This window comes from Betta splendens, chromosome 22 (genome assembly GCF_900634795.4).
Source record: "Betta splendens chromosome 22, fBetSpl5.4, whole genome shotgun sequence".
Taxonomy (NCBI): Eukaryota; Metazoa; Chordata; class Actinopteri; order Anabantiformes; family Osphronemidae; genus Betta; species Betta splendens.
Genome location: NC_040900.2, coordinates 11488698 through 11509145, shown reverse-complemented (window position 1 = coordinate 11509145; position 20448 = coordinate 11488698). Strand labels below are relative to the sequence as shown.

Here is a 20448-nt window from a genome sequence, read left to right as displayed (position 1 = left end):
GCAAGAGAAAAAATGTGGCCGATCGACGTCTGCGAGATGGATGCTGCAGCTGAGAGAAAAGGAGTGGCAGACAGTGTCTGGTCCATTCAAATGGTGCAACAGCTCCACCAGGCGGCGAGCTCATATCCTGCAAGTATTTATGTTTGGATACTGCGCTAGATAAATTACACTGAATTTGAAGGGCCTTGCTTTTTTGGGATTTTAAGGAAAATATTGTACTTTATGGCCTATGAGGTCTGTGGGGTTCAGGTTGAGACGGTGTCCAGACAGTCACCTATGGATTAAAAGCATTTCACCAGACAGAAAAAAGAAACTCTTTAAAATCTGCTGTCTAGATTTTAGATTAAATAAAACACAGTGGACCTTTCGAAACTTAAATTCTGTACGTCTTTTCTTAAATGAAGAGGACTTGGACCAGTGACAACAGCTTGCTTGAAAGGTTTCTTGAGGTTGTGACTATCATCACAATTAAAGGAGCTGCTATTCACGTATGCATTTACTTTCTGTTAATGACAGGACACTTAGTGATTAACTAATCCTGGTTTGTAGCCTGCTCCAGTTTCAAAACCTGACACTATTTTGTAACACAACACACTAAGTGCCATTGCACATGAATTCTTTAATGACAATGATCCTTTGAAAAATATAGTGAAATACTTGACTTAAAAAGAACTGACGGCTTTGATTAGTTAAGTGTGATTCTGAAGGGAATACACTGCTGAGAATTATCGACATGCAACACTGTCAGAGCACAAAGACCTGACAAACAGCCTTTCCCCCCGTTCAAAAAAGAAAATAATACATACAGCAACTCAATCATAACTATTTGCACAATGTTTTGCATAATGTTATTGGACAGACATGCAATCCAAAGCACATAATACAATAATTAAGCAGTTATTATAGTTTAAATATCACACCTCTAGGCTCAGCTACATTACCAATAATGGAAAAGGAAATTGGAGAATAAACTGAACGTGCTCACATTGCTCCTTCTATACAAGTAAGTAACAGCGATGCTACCCTCAGTCTGCACAAATAATCTGTTTTCGTGGCTTATGGACCACTGAATGATTTTAATTAGGTTAAATGTGACTGATCTTTTTAACAATCACAGTATCTGAATTCCCTCTGGCCAAAAATAATACAGGCAGAAACTACTCACTGACATGACACGCTTACAAAAAACTTAAGCAAGCTCATATAAAGTACTACATGACAGAGATAGGGGAACAACTAATAGAGAGACATTAGCTGCTAGTGTTGGAGCTGATCTTTAACATAAACATTTGGATAACATCACACTACTGTGTGTTTTGCAAGGCCATAAATCTATAGTTGGGAGTGAATTCAAAATGAAAGGTGCTGCGTGAATGAAGGCCAAGATAGTTTTCTTCATATCGAAGACACAGTTGCATAAGACAAGAGAAAAGCAGGGCACACGCTGAATCAAAGATCAGCACTGGAAAATCACTTAGTATTTCCTCTTAGTAAGGTGACAAGCAGCATTACAGTTTATGGCGACTGTGCAGCCTGTAGTTAAGTCATTGTCCAACTTCAGATTTACTTGCAACATACATGACACATGAGAGGACATGTGGAGAAACAGAGGAGAAAAACGCCTCCCTTGTTGCTGAGAAACCAGTTCACCTTCTGCTTGTCCTTAATCTTTAAGGTCAGAATGATGAACATCTGTCAATAAACAGAGTCAAATGCTCGCTAGTTCAGAATACACACCACGAAGTAGCCGTGACCTGAGTCGTCACCCTCACTAGTGGCCTATGTGCACTAAACTGAAAGCTGACGGAGCAGTCTAACTCCTATCAACGTGGTCTTTCAGTTGACTCTTTCAACACGTTTACCAATATGGTCCAAAATCCTCTGCTGACAATCATGACATGGTGACAGTGTGGACAAAGACTTAAAACAAGTTAAGCATGGTTCATCTGCGAGAACTAGCTTTAACGGTGAGACCAAATTTGTGTTGCGGCTGCTTTCATTCCCAGTTCTCCCAGTCTTCGTCCAGCTGCTAAAAAAAGATCACAAAGTTTAGTCCTTCCCCAGCTTTTATAAACCAAATTGGCATTTCGATAAATAGGAGAAATACGAACCTCTCCAGAAGCATCTATTTTAGAAAGTGCCATTTGGACCTCTTCCTCTGTCATGTCCAGGTCAAAGTCTTTTTCCCAGTCCTCACTCACATCAGTGCTGGACCCTGCACAATTGGGGAGGGCAGGCAAATTAGTCTATTAAGTGGAAAACTCACAACCCAAATTCTATTCTTGTTTAGTTTATACTTCTAAACTGGCAAAAGAAAATCTCACTACCAAAAATGTCCTCAGGTAACTGTACCTTTTTTGCCATTGTTGGAGGGCGTAGACTTCCCGCTGTCAGAGTTAAGCTCAAAAACTCTCAGATCCTGTGGCCCCTCTGCTGCCTCAGGTTTCGAGCCAGGGGTCCTCACTGATACCCCATGAACAGTAACCTCTGGATGGGCTACAGCTTCCACTTGAGCATCTTGGGGTGTTTTTCCAGGCCTTCGCTCTTCCTGTGTCTTTTCTGCTAGATCTTCCAAGCTCGTTTCTGTCAGCTTCTTGGTCAGTTCTGTAGCCATGGGCTCTGGCCGCACCTCTATTTGCGTCGGCAGGCTCACACTGTCACTGCTAACTGAAAGGGTGGTATTGCGCTCTTCGTTTGGAGAAACGGGGCTCAGCAGAGTTGTGCTGGTGGAATCCGTAAAGGTTGTCCCCAGCTGAGCTGAGCTGTTGTTCAATGGGGGCGTAAACGTGAGTTGAGAGGATGATGAAGCGCCAAGGAAGTCATCTAACAGTAACAGTATTAATGACAGTGTTAGTGACAAGATCAATAATGCAGTCGTTAGCTGTCTAACTGTCACAATTGTCTTACGTACCCTCCTCCTCTACCTCCCAGCCCAGCGTCTCTGTGTGTGTACTCTGTTCTGCCCTCTGCTTGAGTGCCGCTCTCCGAGCCTCCTCCTATAAGACACAATAAAAATAAAACTTGTGCTACTGTCCAGAATTACATTGCAGAGTCTTGGTGTCGTACATGAATATGTGTATTATCCAGCAGGTGGCACCAAATCTATGTTGTGAGCCAAACTTAATGAAGTGCTACCTTGAATAAAATAAAAACAACACAGCATGTCTACCTGCTCCAACTGGAAGACTTTGTAGAAGTATCTCTGCCAGAATTCTGAGTGGGTAACGGCTGCTGGCACCTGTAAATGAGTTAAAGGTCCACTAATTGATTATCCTAAATCATACTAGGGGCTGCAATCACTGTAACAATTAGTGCTGACAAAAGCAACAGCAGATACCATTTTGGTGTACAGGGCACGTATAGAAGGACTGTTGACCAAAAGCTCAGAGATTTCTCCTTTCCTATCTTCCAAACTGAAGCTGGACAGCCAGCTGTCAAACTGTTCTGGGGTACCTGCAACAACAACAATTTCCCATTAAAATAAAAAAAAAGTTAAAAGGTAATATAAAAGATATATACAGAAGATAGTACAAAACACTACTTTATACATTAAAGTCTGAATATTTAGCTTAAAGTAAGCCTCTCTACGCACAGTAGGGCTTGGTGAATAAAAACACATTTGTTTCAAACATCCTAGTAATCAATAAAAAGTCCAGGTCTGACATTGAGGTAAAATAGATCTAACTGTTTGTCTTACCATCGGGCTCATTGCAGTATGTAGCAGGGTCAGCCTGCAGACTGTAGAGACGTGCCTGAGTATAAAATTAAACCCTTGTTATCAGTTGCATGCATGTGCTCATGTTCACAGTCCCGCAGCCACTTAAAACTAAACTTTTCCTCAGTCAACACATTCACTTAATTTCCTAAATCTGAAGTCTGTTGACAATCACAAGAATGGCAAAGACTATATTGTATACTATTCATGTATTCACCTTAGAACTGTCATAAACCTCTGTGGTTCCCGCCGGTGTCGCTACCAGTGTGATGACATCACAGTCAATGGTTTTATCAGGGGGTGGAGCGAGTGTGTCGCTGATCACCCCTAAGAAACTAGACAGGCTTTTCTTGACCTTTTCGGTGGTCTCTGTGGAGCCTTCCACCTGGGAAGCGGCATAGACACGGTTTAATGTCAGTACATGTTACAGTGACAAAAACCACTGGCGTGCAGTCCCATATTCATAGATACTAAAGCGGAGGCTTGAACTTACTGCAAGTTTGTTCCTGAGAGCAGTGGCTGTAGACACAATGGAGCAGGCTGTGTCATGTTGCACTACAGTTGAGAACTCAGTCAGGTCTCGCTTCAGGAACTCTAACGCTTCTGATGACTGTGACAGGGAATCAAATGAAAAAAATGTAATATAGATAACATACAGTAAAATTAGCATAAACTGTCTATTATTTGTATCAGTTATGCACAGATAATATGTATAAATGTCGGATTTTATGCCAAAGACAGACTAGACCTACAGAGAGAACTATTAGGTCACAGGATTCCTTCCGTACCTTATCTTTGACGGTCTGGAAGCTCTGCTGAAACCAGCCTCCCCACCAGCCTTCTCTGTGATCAAACACATTCAGATATTAGCTACAGGTCTTCAAAAACAGCAGAAGGACCATGTAGTAAAAACAAGAGCACGGTCAACTCCAGTTATCAAAACGTCTCGTTCGTTTGAGGACACTAGCAGCTATTCTTTTCAGTCTTTCTATAGCCAACTCACACACTAGCTAGCAAGCTAAACTAACTGGCTAACGTAGGTTAACGGTAACATAGACGCCAATTTGTCGAAACACTCCCCGAGCACGACTGGAAAGACTGTAAATAAATGTCACTGGCAAACATCTACACTTCATGCGGTGCTTGTGCGGGGATTTAATTTGCACTAGACGACAGCTATGCAAGCTATGCTAACGCTAGCTATGCTATGTTTTGGTAAACAAATGCACTTCCTGAATAGTTTCCGGGAGTACAGGGTTTGAACTATTTAATGACACTGCGTTTAATTACTGACGCGCCACAGTAAGAAACACAGTGTGTAGATAGTGGCAAAGCCATCTGCTCAAATAAATGCTAACATTAAAAGTAATTTGCGACTTCACTCTCACCCTTCAGCCATCTTCACCCGATGACATCATCAGTATTTACTGAACTCTCAACCCGGTTACAAGCCTCGACAAAGTCCTCACGTGATGCAAACGTCTACGAGGAAGTGGATGTCGACACGTTTACAAATAAAGAGTCGTCGCTGTCTAATATATATTTTTTATAACTAACAAATATTGTTTTGCTGCCTAGAGTAGTCGTAGTAGTCCACATTTGACAGGATCGCTAACATTGCAACAAATAACGTTATATTTTTAGTTTCTATATATAATTAGTAAAATCGCAAATGTATGCCTTCATACAGGCGATTACGGCGTTTATAAACAAAAAAATACCAATAGCATTTATGATCATTTTATTTTTACTTCGTACTATTTATGAAGCCAGATGTTTTTGTATATTTGTATGAAGAGATGGGGGAACTTTTTAAAGAGGATGCTTGTTGTATGCTACAGTACAGAACTTTTGGTCCACTACAATGTCACTACTTACTTTACAGTTTTAAAAAAATATTAAAAAAAGTAAATGAAAAAATATTATTATTAAAAACTGTGCAGAAACCTTAGTATGTTTAAAGCAGAGAACAGGACAAAAAGTGCAGCCCAATGGTTCCATGAAACAGTAAGAATCTGCTCCTGTGTTTTGTTTTCCTTTCATTAAACTAATTCATGCAATATATATGTGCATGAAACCAAACAATATACTGCTCAAACCTTTCCTTTTTGAGCAAAATGCCTTGATAATCAGCGTTTAGCAATTCCAAATTGAATCCCACCCTCTCCGCCTGTTTTTACCTCTGTGATCATACATTTAAGCATATGTGTTCACACCCTATGCTGTGTGTTGACCTCCAACAGCTGTGCTGTCCCCTCATCAATATTCTGGTCGGGGAAAAAAAAAGCCTCTAGAAGTGTGTTCTCTTTTAATTGAAGTACAACTTTATCAAACTCTACACAATGTGTGTGTATGTCCAACAATATGTCTCTTCTGTCCAGTCCCCTAATCTTTTTAATTGGGTCTTTCAGTGCCTTGATAAAAGACAGTGTGGAGCCAAGTGAGGACAAGTGGTTCTCTGTGTGAAGCAGTTAACATTTACATTTGTCTACATCTGTCTACATAGTGTTTTCATAACATTTATTGCACAAAGGGGAAATGGGTAATATCTTTATTTGGATTGTTTGTGACATTAGTGTCTATGATTATAGATTGTCATTGAAATACTTGTGAGACTTTCTTTGTGTTTCTTACTCTAATTTACACCTTGAAACATTTGTCTTTCCTGCACATGGCCAATTCATAGTTAGTTACTTAGTTTATAACCTTTTATTATCCTATTATCATGTTTGCTATCATGTCGCTTAGTGTGCATGACAATAAATACTTTGAATATTTACTGTACTTTTACTCATATCAGGCCATCGCATGCTTTTATGGTCAAAGGTGTGTTTTGATTAGAGTTAATCGTCTGCAACATCATGACTAAAACCATCGCTGCCACTGCTGGTTTGCTTGTGCTAAAAAGCACCACGATGACAGCAGTGGCTGGCCATAATGGCACACAGAGGGCTTGTCCATATTGTATGATTTAAGAAGCATATCAATTACACACCACACTCCTCACACCCACATACGCACACACTCCAGACTGCTGAGGCTGCAGCGTGGGTTAACACCATCTGGTGTCCATCAGGAAACACCAGCCTTGCACAAGTCACTGTCTCTAATTATCTACCTAGAGCAAAGGGAGGCCAATCCCCGCTAATCTCCACAATGTGTTCTGCTTCCCATTCCCACCTGTGCCCAAATAAAGGGGTGCCTCGTGGGAGGACCGGGGTCCCTGTGTCAGGGGACCAGGGACCAGGTGATGCAGCCCCGCCAGTCCCCACGACAGAAGCTCCACCGCTTGGTTTGGCTGGCAGCTGCCTCCCCCCGCTGAGACATCCCACAGCTGACAATCCCCCAGTACTGACAGGAGCTCTTTAGAGTGTCAATAGCCTCATATATTAGGGCTAACCGCCTTTGTGAGCCAGAGTGTCAGGTCTTTTGGCCAGACAGTGCTTGTTACCATGATGAAATGTAGATTGAATGAAGGGGGTTTGTGTCCCAGGCACGAGAGCTTGGACTCCTTTGGTCTTTGTGTCCCACGCATGGCTATTGTCCAATCCTATTCAGGGCTCTTGGAGACGAGGAGGGGTATGTGTGGGTGAGAATGAGTTACATCTCTTTATTGCTGCCCTGATCTCCAGCTCATCTGTCAGCCGTAGGAGGATAAGCATGTATTTTACACGCTTGATTTGTTGCTAAGTGAAGGCTAACCATTGTTGTGTTGTTAAATCATTCTAAATCACGTTCATGGCAATCTGTGTATATAATAGCCATGGTTGTGGTTTAGCTGAGTAATCGTTATTAGTCAGCTCCAAATGTTTTAATAGGTGAAAATATTTATCATACATTTAATGCAAGAAAAACCGTCCACAGTTAAACTGACCATCTTTAAGACTGATCCAATGTCCCTAGCGTTAAGTTTGCCCTCTGTTTACCTACACCCATGTTCTCATTAGACAGGGACAAACTACTAGCCTGGAGCTGAGGACATGGCCTGTTCCTCGCCTGCGTCAGACAAAAGTGACACGCCTTTGTGGCGCCGGTGTCACTCTTTCTTCTCCTACACCCTGTTGAGGTGAAGATGGATGGTCCCCTGGCTCAGGAACGGCGCATTCAGCCACCAGGCCTGCATATTGGCTCGCCCTTCTGTCTCCCTTTAGCTGCTCAGAGGTTGAACTTCGCTTGTCCCTTCATGCACTGATAAAGCCTTTCTATTTAAAGACGCTGCTATATTGGTCCACCTGCTGTAAAAACTAAATAACGTCTGGCAAAAATACAATTTGTTATTCACACTGAAATGTTAGCAGAGAAATTAATTAGTTCAGTTAAAGAGACGAGAAGACAAGACGTATTATCATAAAGAATTTAATTTAGTAAAATAGAAATCTTACAGAATAGGATACAACAGTGTTTTTTGATGTATCATTGCTACAAATATCAGATAAATTACAATCTTTGCTACGCTGATAAAATCCTATGTGCATTTAGAACTTTTGCATAAACAATGCAGAAAGGAGAGTTCATACAAAATAGCAGCAGATGGCAAAGGTATTTACATTATGTACAAGTTGTGGCCCCGGCCATCACTTCATCAGTTCCTTTAAAAATTGTCTTGTGCTGTTTTTTGCTGCAGTGATTGGAACAGTCCCGCTCACTTGTTCATAGACAGGCTGTGCAGTGTAGAGGTAGTGGTGGGCAACGGCTGGCAGAGGGAGCAGGGACAGGGCATGCCGGGAAAGTGCCTGTAGGAGCTGCTCAGGTGGAGGGGCTCCTTCAGAAGGCCCTGCACCGGAGCGTGGAATCCCAAGAAGCTCGTAGATGGAGGCGAGTGTGAAGCCGGGGCGGAAGACGCGGGGGGTGCGTGATGCTGAAGAGCGGAGGGCGCGCTGCCCACCAGAGAGTGGAGACTTTGGGACAGAGGATGCAGAGACAGGTGGGGGGTCGGAGCTGCAGGTGCGATGGCGGGATGGGCGGCCGCGCGGCTCTGCGCGGCAGCGCCGCTTCCGTACACGTCGACCACCAGCTTCTTCATCTCCTCCAGAGAGTTGGACAGCATCAGGATGTAGTTGCGGGCCAGCAGCAAGGTTGAGATCTTTGACAGTTTGCGGACGGAGGGGCCATGGGCGTAGGGCATCACCTCCCTCAGACCGTCCATCGCCTGGTTCAGGTCGTGCATCCTCTTCCTCTCGCGACTGTTGACTTTCAGTCTCAGGTCTTGCACCTCCTCTTTGCTGAGCTCAGATCGGGTTTTGCTCTTACCGCCGCTGCAGTGCTCCATTCGGCCCGGTCCGGCCTCGCTGTCCACTCTGTTCTTTTGGCAGTACGTCTGGAACATCTTGTTGGAGAAGAAGGTCCCCGCGGGGTCATCCACCACCAAGTCTGGGGAGGAAGAGCGGCTGCAGGTGGAACCAGCATCAGAATCCATCTTGACAGAAGCAGGAAAAAGTGGCCCAAAAGTGAAACTCTGAACGCTGGAGCAGAGGTTGAACTCTCGATCCCTTAAAAAGTTGTTTCTTGGAGCCTTAAAGTTAGTCAGATAGTCTGATGATCAGTCTATCCACAGGGTAGAATCTGTCTAAACTGTCACCGTCTAGGCCTGCTGGGGTGTATTTATACCACAGACACAACAAAGGAACAATAAGCTGCATAATGAGACACTTGGAGCTACAGCCAATTGCAGAAGGGGCACACTTTCACCCCCCTCCTCCCCCACACACACCCCATCCCCACACACACACCTCTTTCCTGCAGCCCCCACTACACCTTCCCACATCCACATTTATTTCCCCCGTCACTGGTGAACCCTATACACATTAACTAGGGTGATGTTAACCATGTTATGTTAAGCTACATGCACAGACAGATCTTTGCGATATACTGTATTAGTTTAATTACATATGTAACAAACATGGCACGAGAATAACCTGGATCGAAAGTGAAGTGAAAGTGAGAGTCATTAAGAGTCGTGAGCCACAGATCTGTTAAAGAGTGAAACCAACCACAGTTTTATTGGTATATGATGCCTGGAAGGCCTTATTTACATATGGTATCCATGAGAAACTCAGGAGAAGGGCATGAAACTCCATATGAGGTGCTTCAACATGTAAAGAGCAGCGTTAATGGCGAACTAGATACAATTGAACCAGGAGTGCAAAACAAAAGAGGGTCAGATAAATTTGACTGAGCCCATCGCTATCATTGGAAGGGGGTCCTACAGCCGTGGAGGAGGTAGTTAAAAAGATACTAAAGAGAATAAAGAGTGGGCACAGCATTGTCCTCCTCTAATTCCACTTTAAACCTATTAGCGTTTTCTCAGATTTACTTCTTTTTTGACATTATCTTCCTTGGCATTAGTCTTTGGGGTAACTTTAAAACAGTTAGTGGATAAAATCTTTCTGGTTTTACATTGATTATGACGTTTCCTGCCTCCTTTCTTCCAAGCACAGGTTGCACTGAGGCAGGGTCACGCAAATCAAAGTGCAATTACCAGAAAAAAGGCTTTGTGAACTTTGGATGCAGGACTGATTTTTGCCTGGAGCTTTATTAATACAGACTTTTGAGTTCAAATGGAAGAAATGTTTTAACTGCATCACAGCTGGACACAATGAATCACTTTCATTTTCTTTCTATACTTTCTCCTGCAGTTTTTAACACAAGATGATCATTTTTTTGTAATTTGTTTAACTTAATTTCTATTCATTTATGAAGATTACTGAATATTTACGCACCCATCAATTAACTAAATTCCTAATTGTTCCCAAAAAGACATAAAGTTTACAAAAAACGCTGCATGGCGAAAGTTGTGTTTGTGTGTTTTTGCATATTTTAATAGTTTGATGTTGTAGAATTGACTGTTCAAGGGTAGCATCATAATATAAACTACACACATGAACATACACAGTACTGTAAGTAATAGAAATATTGTCATTTCCAGACAATATTAACATGCGTACCATATTTAATCTTAATAGACTTGCATTGAAGCTCACGTTGATTTGCTCCTCTCTGTTTCCATTCAAAGTAAAAACGGACACTTAAAGTTGGAAGGACAATCAAGAATCAAGCGGGCCCTCAGGACACCCAGCCACGGCGCCATCAGTGGGCCCCACAGGGTGCTTTGGCCCAGCCAACATTCGCTGACATTATAATTGGGGAACCTTGAGAGCCAACACGAGACATTTATTTGGAGCATATGGATTTTCCCATTGTTAGGCTCGAAGCCAATGTGGCTGCTGGACTATGCTCTGTTAATTGGGTCAGGTCCTAATTAACTTGGTTGGGCACAATGGTCCAGATTTCTATTTTTGCCAGCTTTACAGTCTGTTCAATAAGGGGTTCTGTGCAACAGCTTTTGTCTAGTTATACACACTACAAAGACAAGCAGCAATAAAATATTTTTATTTTTACGTAGTATTAGTAATCTGTAATTGGTGGAAAACTATGAAAGGTCAGTATTAGCTGCGCAAAAACATTTATTAAATAAGTGCCAACTTCAGAAATATTACTATACATGCCGATCAGAGAGCAGCAAGTTAGCGCCTTAACAATCAGTAAGAACACACATGTATGGACCATGGGGCTCTAGCTGAAGAAAGGGATTGTAATCAGTCTTTCTCTCACTCCATTATTGTATGCATGAGCCAGATGAATCCCATTCTAGTGCTCATGCTTATTCTCATTCATGTGTTTACAGAGGCAACGGGCCACACAGAGAGACACAAGGGTCTCGGTGCTTTGCATTTTGCAAATGAAAGCGTAGCCACCCTTCATGTTTCCACATAATCCTCCAGTTTTTAACCCTGCCTCAGAGTGTTTGACTTTCTACTCTAGCTGCCGCCTCCATCCAATTGAAGGGCTTTAGGATGGACTGTTTTTAGTCTTTCTGGTGCCTCATGGGGTGCACAGCAATGAAAGTGCTCAGGTGACCAGAAAATGAGGGTATTATTACAGGCATATGCTTGTAGCAACAGAGGATAAGGCCAGATTAGGGCCTGTCATGGGTAAATGGAGCGTTAAGCTGAAGAGCAAACCTGCAGTGTGTACCGAAAGGCTTCCTTCACTCTCCGCTGGTCATTGTTAAACGGGATCAGCGGCAATATCTGTACACACACGCTGAGCTTCAACCTGGGCATGTGGTTGGAAGAAGAGCCCTTCAAGCGTGTACTTTATTTACCACCATTCTCCACGCGGCTCAGAAATCAAAGCTCTTCATCATTATCACAGCAGGTAATTTGATTGGACAGAGCAGGTATTCCCCATTGGTTTGCTTTGCCTCATCTGTGGTTCTAAACATGTCCCTGTGAATACCAGAGTCTGGGGAGACAGATATAAAATAGTCACACATAGTGTCCAAGGGGGCCGACAAGTGTCTCTGAGAACAGGGAGTGCTGCCCTTTGTTATCTCTCACCGCTGGGACAAACTGCTCAGTGATTTATTCATTTACACTGCCCGAAACAATTGCATTATCTTGGCCACAACAAAAAAAAAACACAAAGGCACTATGAAAATCCCCTAGGATGTTTATGAGTCACTAAAGAGTCCAATAACTTTCCCCTTCATCTTTAAGCAGCCACGAAGGGCTGCATGCTGGGGAGGGCTGCAGGGCAAGTTGAGTCAGGAGGGGCTCCAAGCCCAGAGAGAGATTCTGATTATAGGTGAGATAAAAGGAGTCCGGGTTCTCGGCTCTGGAGCTGAATGGAGCTCGGTCAGCAGGCTGTCCCATACTCCGGTCTGCTCCATGCTGCTAGACCTTCATAAATTACCCCACAATTACCCCGAGGGGACACGGGGTGGACGGACTGGCAAGAGGGGGAGAGAGTGAAAGGGTAAAGATTAGAAGTGGTTGCCAAGCAGGCCGTCATCAGGAGGCGCAGGAGCCAGGTCCAGATGTTGGCCGTCAGGTTGCAGGAATTCAAATTCAAATGATGGTAATAACTGTGGTGAAATCAGGAAATTATCTACATACAGTACAGTATGCATCAGCAACAAAACAAGTGCTGTTTACATCCTGATGCCTTTAAAATTCCTTCAGTGAAATCAAATGGAGTCTCGCCACTAACATGCAAATCCCTTTGGTTTTATTTGATCCAGTCTCAATATCAAAATCCTTGTTTTGAAATTATATAAAAATTGTCTCATATATAGACAACATTCATAAATAAAAATTGTCCACAGCAAACTTTCTGAACAATCCAGAGTGACAGATCTTTGTTCTGTACAAATATCTGTATTCTGTAAAAATAGATGGTTGCTGAACTAGACTTTTCAGTCCCACAAGCTACAGCTAGTGGAGACAGGGGTTTCAAAACCTTGGCAGATTAAACCAAAACTATGTCCTGTGCAGACAACAAACAGGGAAATATCACTGCAGTGCATTTTGCCTATTTAGTGTATTGTAACTGTAATTACATGCATAAGGAAGCAATTATGGGCATAGGTTGTAGGACAGTACAAGATGCACACACACACACACACACACACACACACACACACACACACACACACACACACACATACACACACACACACACACACACACACACACACACACACACTGTATCTGTTTGGCATTGTGCTGGACACACTTTTGAACAGTTGGCTGCTCACTGGTGCATGAGCGAGGCTTTGTGTCAGCGGTCTGCGGACTTCTGGCCCTCTGCGCCCCCCTCACCCAACCACCCTCGGTCCCCTGCACCCCCTCGTCACTGCGTCGTTGCGTCTGATGAAACAGGGGACCTGCTCGACCAATAATCTCCCTTCTTTAAGCTCAGGCACGACTCCTGCCTTTCATCAGCACCATTGTTTGTGTGTGTTACCTCCGCTTGTGCTCCCTCACCACGGCAACACGCACACATACACATGTGTCCGCCCCCTCCCTCGTGCCTGTCCCATCTGTGGATAGGCCTGCCATGTGTCCTTTCATAAGGGTGCCGGCGGCAACGCCACTGTATATGGAGAGTACATAAGGCTGTCCTTTTGTGTGGGGCTCAGTCTCCCGCTACTTACCACTGACCCCGGGGGTCACCGGACACAATAACATGAGTGTTGGTGGCCACTGGCTATCCTCATTGGGTCGTGATTGACGAGCTGATCAATGGCGTGTGAGTGGGTGCGCGTGTGTTGAGTTTCTATGCAACCTCTGCAGATCCACAGAGTGAAGCGTGTCTGGTTTGTAAGTGTCGGTCTTCAGACTTATCAGACTTGTTAGTGACACACAATTGACTCTTTGGTTTCCTGCTTGATGTAGTGTAATGAATAACCGCAATTAATGTCAATGGGCACATGACTTGGAGGAGGTGAGTTGTTCTGATCCAGTGGTCGTTAGTTGTCAGCAGCCTCTGACTCATTCCTTCCCTTTATGTCATCCGTTCACACATGTTCCCTCCAACAGTCACCGAGGGGCTCAGGTGCACGATTAGGGGCGAACATTAGGCTTTAATTCACATATGATTGGGGCTGAATACTAATGAGCAGATTTGCTCCTGTGGCACATGACACTGCACTGACCGATACGGCTGAAACATGGACTGATCTGTAACACACAATAGCAAGCAAGCCCATAAACAAACTTTGTTTTTGGACAAAACCAGGCCCTGACTCTGCATTACAGACCTCCTGTTGTTTAACTAGTGGGTGGGTTTGTCACAGAAACAACACTAATTTCACGTCAGTCATAGTTTCTTTTACACATGTACTATTTACTGCAAGTGTACAAATTAAAAGGAAGGTTTAAAGTTCAAAATTGGATTTTTTTTTTATTTTCAAACCAAACTTATGAGGTGGCCCTGATGCGCTCAGCAATTAGACAACCTGAAGAAGAAAACCTGACGCTTGAATCAGTTACTGGTCCCAGCAGCGAGCTTTGGTGGCATGATTTGTTTAACTCCAGTCAGTATCAGTAAACATTTTGCAGGTTGTATTCTTAATGGTTTGTTTTTGTGCTAATATTTATCTAGCACAGCCAAGCAAAAAATAAAAAAGGACATTTTCTATCTCTCCTTTAATTATGTTGTACTTTAAAGCTCAGGGGGGTTTATTTAAGTGACCAGTGGCTGTTTCAGTGTTTCACACATACAAACTCACAATAAAAACACTTAAAATGTAAGTACTCTTTTGTTTTTATTTGACCTTTGTTTGATTAATATGTTTGCTAGAGCTCTGTGCAGCAGCTCATTTCAGTGTGTGTGTAATGGAATCATTCCCTTTAATTAGCTTTTTATGTGGTTGTACAGTGAACTGCGGTGATTTGGATTATGAACTTTCAGGTTCCACATTAATGTGATAAATGATAAAGCCAGGCGTGAATTAAACTCAATGCAAAGACGTTTATTTGTAAAGCACTTTGAATTACAATAGAACAATTAAAAGTTAATCGAATATTTAAATTGAGATATTATGTTACAAATGCAGCTCAGTAATCAATGCTATAGCTACATGTGCATAATATATACTAGTATATTACATACACTGTAAATATTCTCATTTATAAATAGCAGACTGTCTGACTTTTTCCTTTAAGTTCACTCTAAGGAACCCGAAGCAATTTCTCTCCTCATTACTGAGAAAAACAAGCCTGTTTCTGCCACTCTGGCTGCTGCTTCATGAGGTCCGAGAGCAGGTTTCTAGCGACCCTTGTTGCTGATATCATTCTTTGTCTTGCTTTTCCTGTCTTGGAGAGCAACAGGCCTCTACGTTCGGTCCGACAGGCCGTGCCTGGCTGATTGAAGTATTAAATATCAATGCATGTTTATGAGGGTCCATAGATGCTTGATACTCCCTCAAAAAGGGGATCAATTTTAATTTATGTGCATGAATGTGGAAAGTGGAGCAAAGGAATGAAGAAATGAAAAAGGCAAAGGGAAAAAAAGCTGTTGTTACAGTAGTTATTAATAACATCTGAAATTATATTCATTTTCATAATTGAATATGCAGCACATACATTTTTTCCAGCATCTAATAATTAATTATTTTTTTATGTTTTTGGAGACTAGCAGTAAGTACAAACCAGACTGTAAAGTTTGACCCTCCTTCCTCCTGAAAGTAATCTGTTATTCATGAACGATTTAAGGATCAGTGAGTAATGAAGCTCTGTGGACTTAAAGGATGAGTACGCAGCACTTAAACAAAGGCTCCCATAAAAGTACAGCTCTACTGACTGTGTGGCAGTATATCTGGGGGACAGTGGGCAGGAGGGGGTGCGCCCCATCTCTGGCCCTTGAAAGATTAACCATGAGCCCACAAAGGCACAGGGGGCTCAGGGGCCAGGCAGGGGCGTGAGTGGGCCACTGACTGGTTAAACATTGGCCGTCTTGTCCCCCGTCATTGTCTAGTTAGGAGTCTGCCCGGGCCCCGTTAGCGGCGCAGACACATGTCTTGGCAGCCGGAGTGAGCCCATACAAAGACCGTCGGTACCCAAAAGGCAGAGATGGAGATGCATGAGACCAGGGTGGGGCAGCCGCCACGTGGGGCCTGCGGCCATAAAGCCCGAAGCAGGACAGATTGGAGAGCAGAGCCCCCCCCCCCCCCCCCGGGCTCCCTTTTCTGTGTGTTTCGGCGTCGTGACAGTGATAAACGGGACGCACAACCCTGCAGAACAACAAACAGACACTGCCTCATTTCCCCAATGTGGGCGAGGGCAGGCACAAAGGAGGTGCCTTCCCATTAGAGCCTGGGCTCAATGCTGCGGTGGCAGAAAGGAGTGCGAAGGGGCCACTCCACCACAGGCCCCATACCAGGGGGGGACAGATCTGCTGTTTTGTTTTCTCCAAAAAGTGTCATAAAAAACTCTCCTTAATTGGTGATCCATAAAATTAGCATCTCCAAACTGATTAGAGTTCCTCTGGCCTCAGCTACTATTGTGTCTCTCAGTGACCCCGTCGCTGCCATTCACTTTCAGGCCTTTCACAACTTTATTGGGCATCTGAGAAAGAGGAAACTCGTGTACGATGGTGCCCTTTGCCCCCGGCGTCTCCTCCTTCCAATCGACTTAACTAAGTCCTTTAGAGCAGCTCGCCTTCTGCCTGACCAGTGAAAAGCAAACTCCCGATTAAAACAATGAATTTTGTTATGTAAAAGTGGCCGGAGGGGACGCCTGCAGTGTCATTTCCCTCTCTGGCGACAGTTGGAGTAAAAACCATTGTGCTGTTGTTTATTTAAGGTGCATGCCTCTAAATACATAAACCCCACTTTCTGAATTTTGTGACACTGTGTCTTGCAAAATCTCGATTGCCAAAAAAGTTTTTCCCGCAGCAAAGCCCTGTCTATAGACACGTCGGCGCGGCGCAGACTGAAATATAATCCCATTAACTTTGAATGGCAAGTCTTTTACTGTGTTACCGTTGTGTAATGTGTCTCGCGCGGCATGGATAATCGCCGTCTCAGTGGAAATGGCAGTGAGATAAAGAGATTTGTGATGCTTTGACATCTTTATGGATGGAGTAATACGGCTGGTGGAACCATAAGCTCCCCAAGAAAAGTTTGGGTTGCCTGCATCCTCCAATGTCAAATGCTATCCAGTGTGAGTGATGCAGGATGAAATAATTCCATTATGGGTTGTAAGCTTCTATTTCCATTTTACTGGATGTGTCTGCACTGCACCTTTTGTATAATGTGGAACCAAAGTGGGTATTAAGCCCGGTCGTTTTGGCCCAAAGATCAGCACTCAGCACCTTGTTACCGAAACAAGTGCACAACATTGTCACTATATTATTTCATTATTTTCCAACAGTGATCTCTCATTATTAACTCCTAACTGACTGGCCTGCTTAAATCTGTGAGCCAAGCGCCAGGTAGCCGTGGGAGGGAAACCCATGAGTGTTTCTGGGAGGAGGACATCATTGATATACGCATATCATGGAGAAAGTGAGGGTTAAAGAGTGGGAACATACCCGGGCATTGTGATGCAAAGGGAGCAGGAGGGTTAAATCAGGTTCCACTCAGCCCCTTGACCCAGGTTCTCTTTGATGCTGCTGGCTTCAGGACGTGGGTCCCTGGGTGGAGGAGGAGGGGGGGGGGGGGGTCAGTGTGGCACGGCACTGGGCCTGAACCACTGCCACGGAGCCAGTGGGACTCAGGAGCATGCTTTTGTCTCCAAAGAAAATGTACGTGGCTTTGGGTGGAGCTGGGATAAAGGTCACATACAGGGAGCATGGGGAGAGAGCGGCGAGATCAAAAACAAACAGACGTGAGGACAGACGTCGGATCACTTTCTCAGAGGCTGGTTACATGATGTATTAACATTATTTGGCATAAAGGGCCGGCTGGTTGATCATCTAACGCGCCGCAGTGGGACTGAATCATGTCTCTGCTGGGAGCTGCTGAATACATTCACATTCTTTATTTCAATCACGCCTTGGAACCATAAAACAAGACCAAGTCGAGATTTATGATATGTGTTACCGGTTACAAAAAGAGCAGATTTAATGCTGGCACTGGCTGGTATCAGCTGATGCCTGAACACACATGAGTCTGCAGAACGCAGGTTTAAAGTTGTGGTGTCTGGTGGCGAGTAGTACAAACACAAAACACTTGGTTACATTCACTAATACCACAGATCTAAGGAAATAGTAGTCAGTGGTTATCCTCTTTTTTTAACGTAGCCATGCAGATGAGCAAATGTCCTGCAGAACCACATTCAGGTTATTATTATTATGCTACTTTGCAAAAAATTGCTCTAAATTTCTATTTTTACTTTTAAATATAAACAATATATTTTCATGAAGTTGAAAATGCAGAAACTGCCCAAAACCTTTTTTAAATAAACAATTGTGGCATAAATAATAAATAAAAAGATTTGTCTCTGCACTTGACTAAAACTTCATCTTGATTATTAAATCTTTAGGAGTTAAAACACCCTCTAGTGGCTGCGGTCATGCTGTTTGTTTCACTCAGGCGCTGCAAGGTGTGAAGAAGAAATTTATTGGATGTTTACATCACTCACAGGAGCGTGTCTTTAAAAGCTTTTAGAAGATTTTACAACTTTCGCTTAACTTTTAATCAATAAATGTGTAATAATAAATAATATTCTGCGTATTCCTTGACAATCGGCCGCAGTAAACAGCTCGTCACCCACACCTCTTGCACCGAGCCGCCGGTTTAGGCGTTCTTTACGATAGCTGGAGCCTCTTGCAGTCACTCATTTCCACTCTCGTCATTAATAATGCAGCGAAGGCAGCTGATGAGGCACATTTGGCTGTCAAACGTAGAGACAAGCTCACAATTATATAAGAGAGCAGTGACTGAGGAGGTCTGAGAAGCCTGCGGTTGAAGAAGATACTCCACGCACCCACAGCCCCTTCAGCTTCACTCTGGGGTTCTTCATTATCCTCAGAGCACCTGAACTCACCACCTGGGAAGGATGAAGTACAGTATAGAAGCAATTTAAATATGATTCTGTAGATACAGTTTTACAGATGGGTTAATAGGGTTGGGAAGGTTCTCTGTTTGGTTGTGTGGTTCTGCTCATTGAAATATACATTCTCAGTCTGCATCCATACATCACATCTCATTTGTATAGCATTTCTTTTTCTTGTGCCACCAGTGCGTTTCGAGAAGTGTCCCAGACCGAGACTGACACGTGCCCACTCAATCATTTATGAGAGTTAATGCAGAGAGCGAGGCCGAGCAAAAAAAATAAAATAAATAAATAAATAAATAAAAAAACAGCGTCTCTCCAGGGAGACCTGCGGGCACAGGGAAATTACAAATCATCAAGCACTATAAGCCGTGCTGCAACCAGTCAGGGCCGCCTTCTTCAGGCGTGCTCGCAGCAGCAAAAGCTGATAAACCCGGGAGGATTGAAGCAGGAGCAGTTGTACACTCACAAACCCACAGTTGCTCAGCTGCTAATCTTCTGCATCTCTGATTAAAACACAGCTTGAGTTTCTTCAGAGATGTGAAAACTTCAAAAAAAAGCCCTTAGAAAAAACATTCACTTGACTTCATCTAATTCCACCATCTTTCATTTACCTTCAAGTCAAGAATCATTTTGGCACTAAAACTCCCAGCCTTAATATGTCCATTATAGCACATCACGTCCCCCAGAAAAATTCATCCCGTTTCCCTGGTGAGAGCGAAAGAGGATTATAGAGTTCAACTCACATTTAGCAGATGAATTGACACATTATCGCCTCTCAGTTCTCTCTAAATCTATCGCAAGAGCTCCTCAACTCTGGATAAAGGCGATGGCGGTGATATCCCGGGGCAGAGGAGGCCTCTTTCCCTCTGCCCCGCTACTCCTCCCCTCACTCCCTGAAAAGTAATTTAATGGCGCTGCAAGTTTATCAGGTGAATAAAGGAGATGAAGAGCAAGAGAGGAAGAGCTCAAGCGGCTCATGGTTGTGGCACCGTTGTCCTTTTTACCGCTTTTCATGCTAAAATGCAAAAGCCCAGAGGAAGCAAGTATGTCATGATTAAAGCCAGGGACTCTGAAATATGATAAAAGCACAAGCATATTCTTTTATTCCACCTGAAGATGACACAAATAAACAAGTAAATATTTTGATCAGGACAACAAAGGTGAAACAGAAGCTTTTTCATCCCTAGTATCAGTCATCACTCCCCGACCTTCGTCTGGCTGAGTCTAACTACAGCCTGACACAAAAGGTAAGCTCCTGATTAATGATATTACTCAGCAGTGGAATATTCATCTGTGTACAATCTGGTGCCTCCATCAGCTCTCTGACCTCAGCCAAGGAATGTCAACACGACTTTGGAGCATTTTTCCAAACTTTAGGACCGTTCA

General features: G+C 43.4%; 2 protein-coding genes across 3 annotated transcripts; both read right to left on the bottom strand.

The window, feature by feature from the left end:
- Window positions 1-599: 599 nt before the first annotated feature.
- On the bottom strand, window positions 600-5193 carry bsdc1 (BSD domain containing 1). Of its 2 annotated transcripts, none has more exons than XM_029139814.3 (11): window positions 5104-5193; window positions 4504-4558; window positions 4209-4325; window positions 3933-4100; window positions 3698-3752; window positions 3338-3453; window positions 3170-3238; window positions 2912-2996; window positions 2353-2823; window positions 2112-2215; window positions 600-2026 (listed from the first exon to the last, which is right to left on the bottom strand). In XM_029139814.3, exons 1-11 carry the CDS (start codon window positions 5112-5114, stop codon window positions 1997-1999), a joined length of 1281 nt encoding a protein of 426 aa, XP_028995647.1. In that variant the 5' UTR covers window positions 5115-5193; the 3' UTR covers window positions 600-1996. The 2 variants fall into 2 exon arrangements, with proteins under 2 accessions (XP_028995647.1, XP_028995646.1); XM_029139813.3 differs by having other exon boundaries at window positions 600-2029; window positions 5104-5192.
- Window positions 5194-8138: 2945 nt separating this feature from the next.
- Window positions 8139-9252, bottom strand: olig4 (oligodendrocyte transcription factor 4). The gene has a single exon (XM_029139740.3). It carries the CDS (start codon window positions 9129-9131, stop codon window positions 8358-8360), a length of 774 nt encoding a protein of 257 aa, XP_028995573.1. The 5' UTR covers window positions 9132-9252; the 3' UTR covers window positions 8139-8357.
- Between the last annotated feature and the right edge of the window lie 11196 nt (window positions 9253-20448).

What these genes read in the sequence shown, in the direction of transcription:
- bsdc1 (XM_029139813.3), bottom strand. An exon ending in AGGTTTATGACAGTTCTAAG is followed by an intron (nt 3,753 to 3,932) that starts GTGAATACATGA and finishes TTTTATACTCAG; the next exon opens with GCACGTCTCTACAGTCTGCA. An exon ending in ATACTGCAATGAGCCCGATG is followed by an intron (nt 3,454 to 3,697) that starts GTAAGACAAACA and finishes TTGTTGTTGCAG; the next exon opens with GTACCCCAGAACAGTTTGAC.
- olig4 (XM_029139740.3), bottom strand. Translation starts at nt 9,131, where the DNA reads ATGGATTCTGATGCTGGTTCCACCTGCAGCCGCTCTTCCTCCCCAGAC.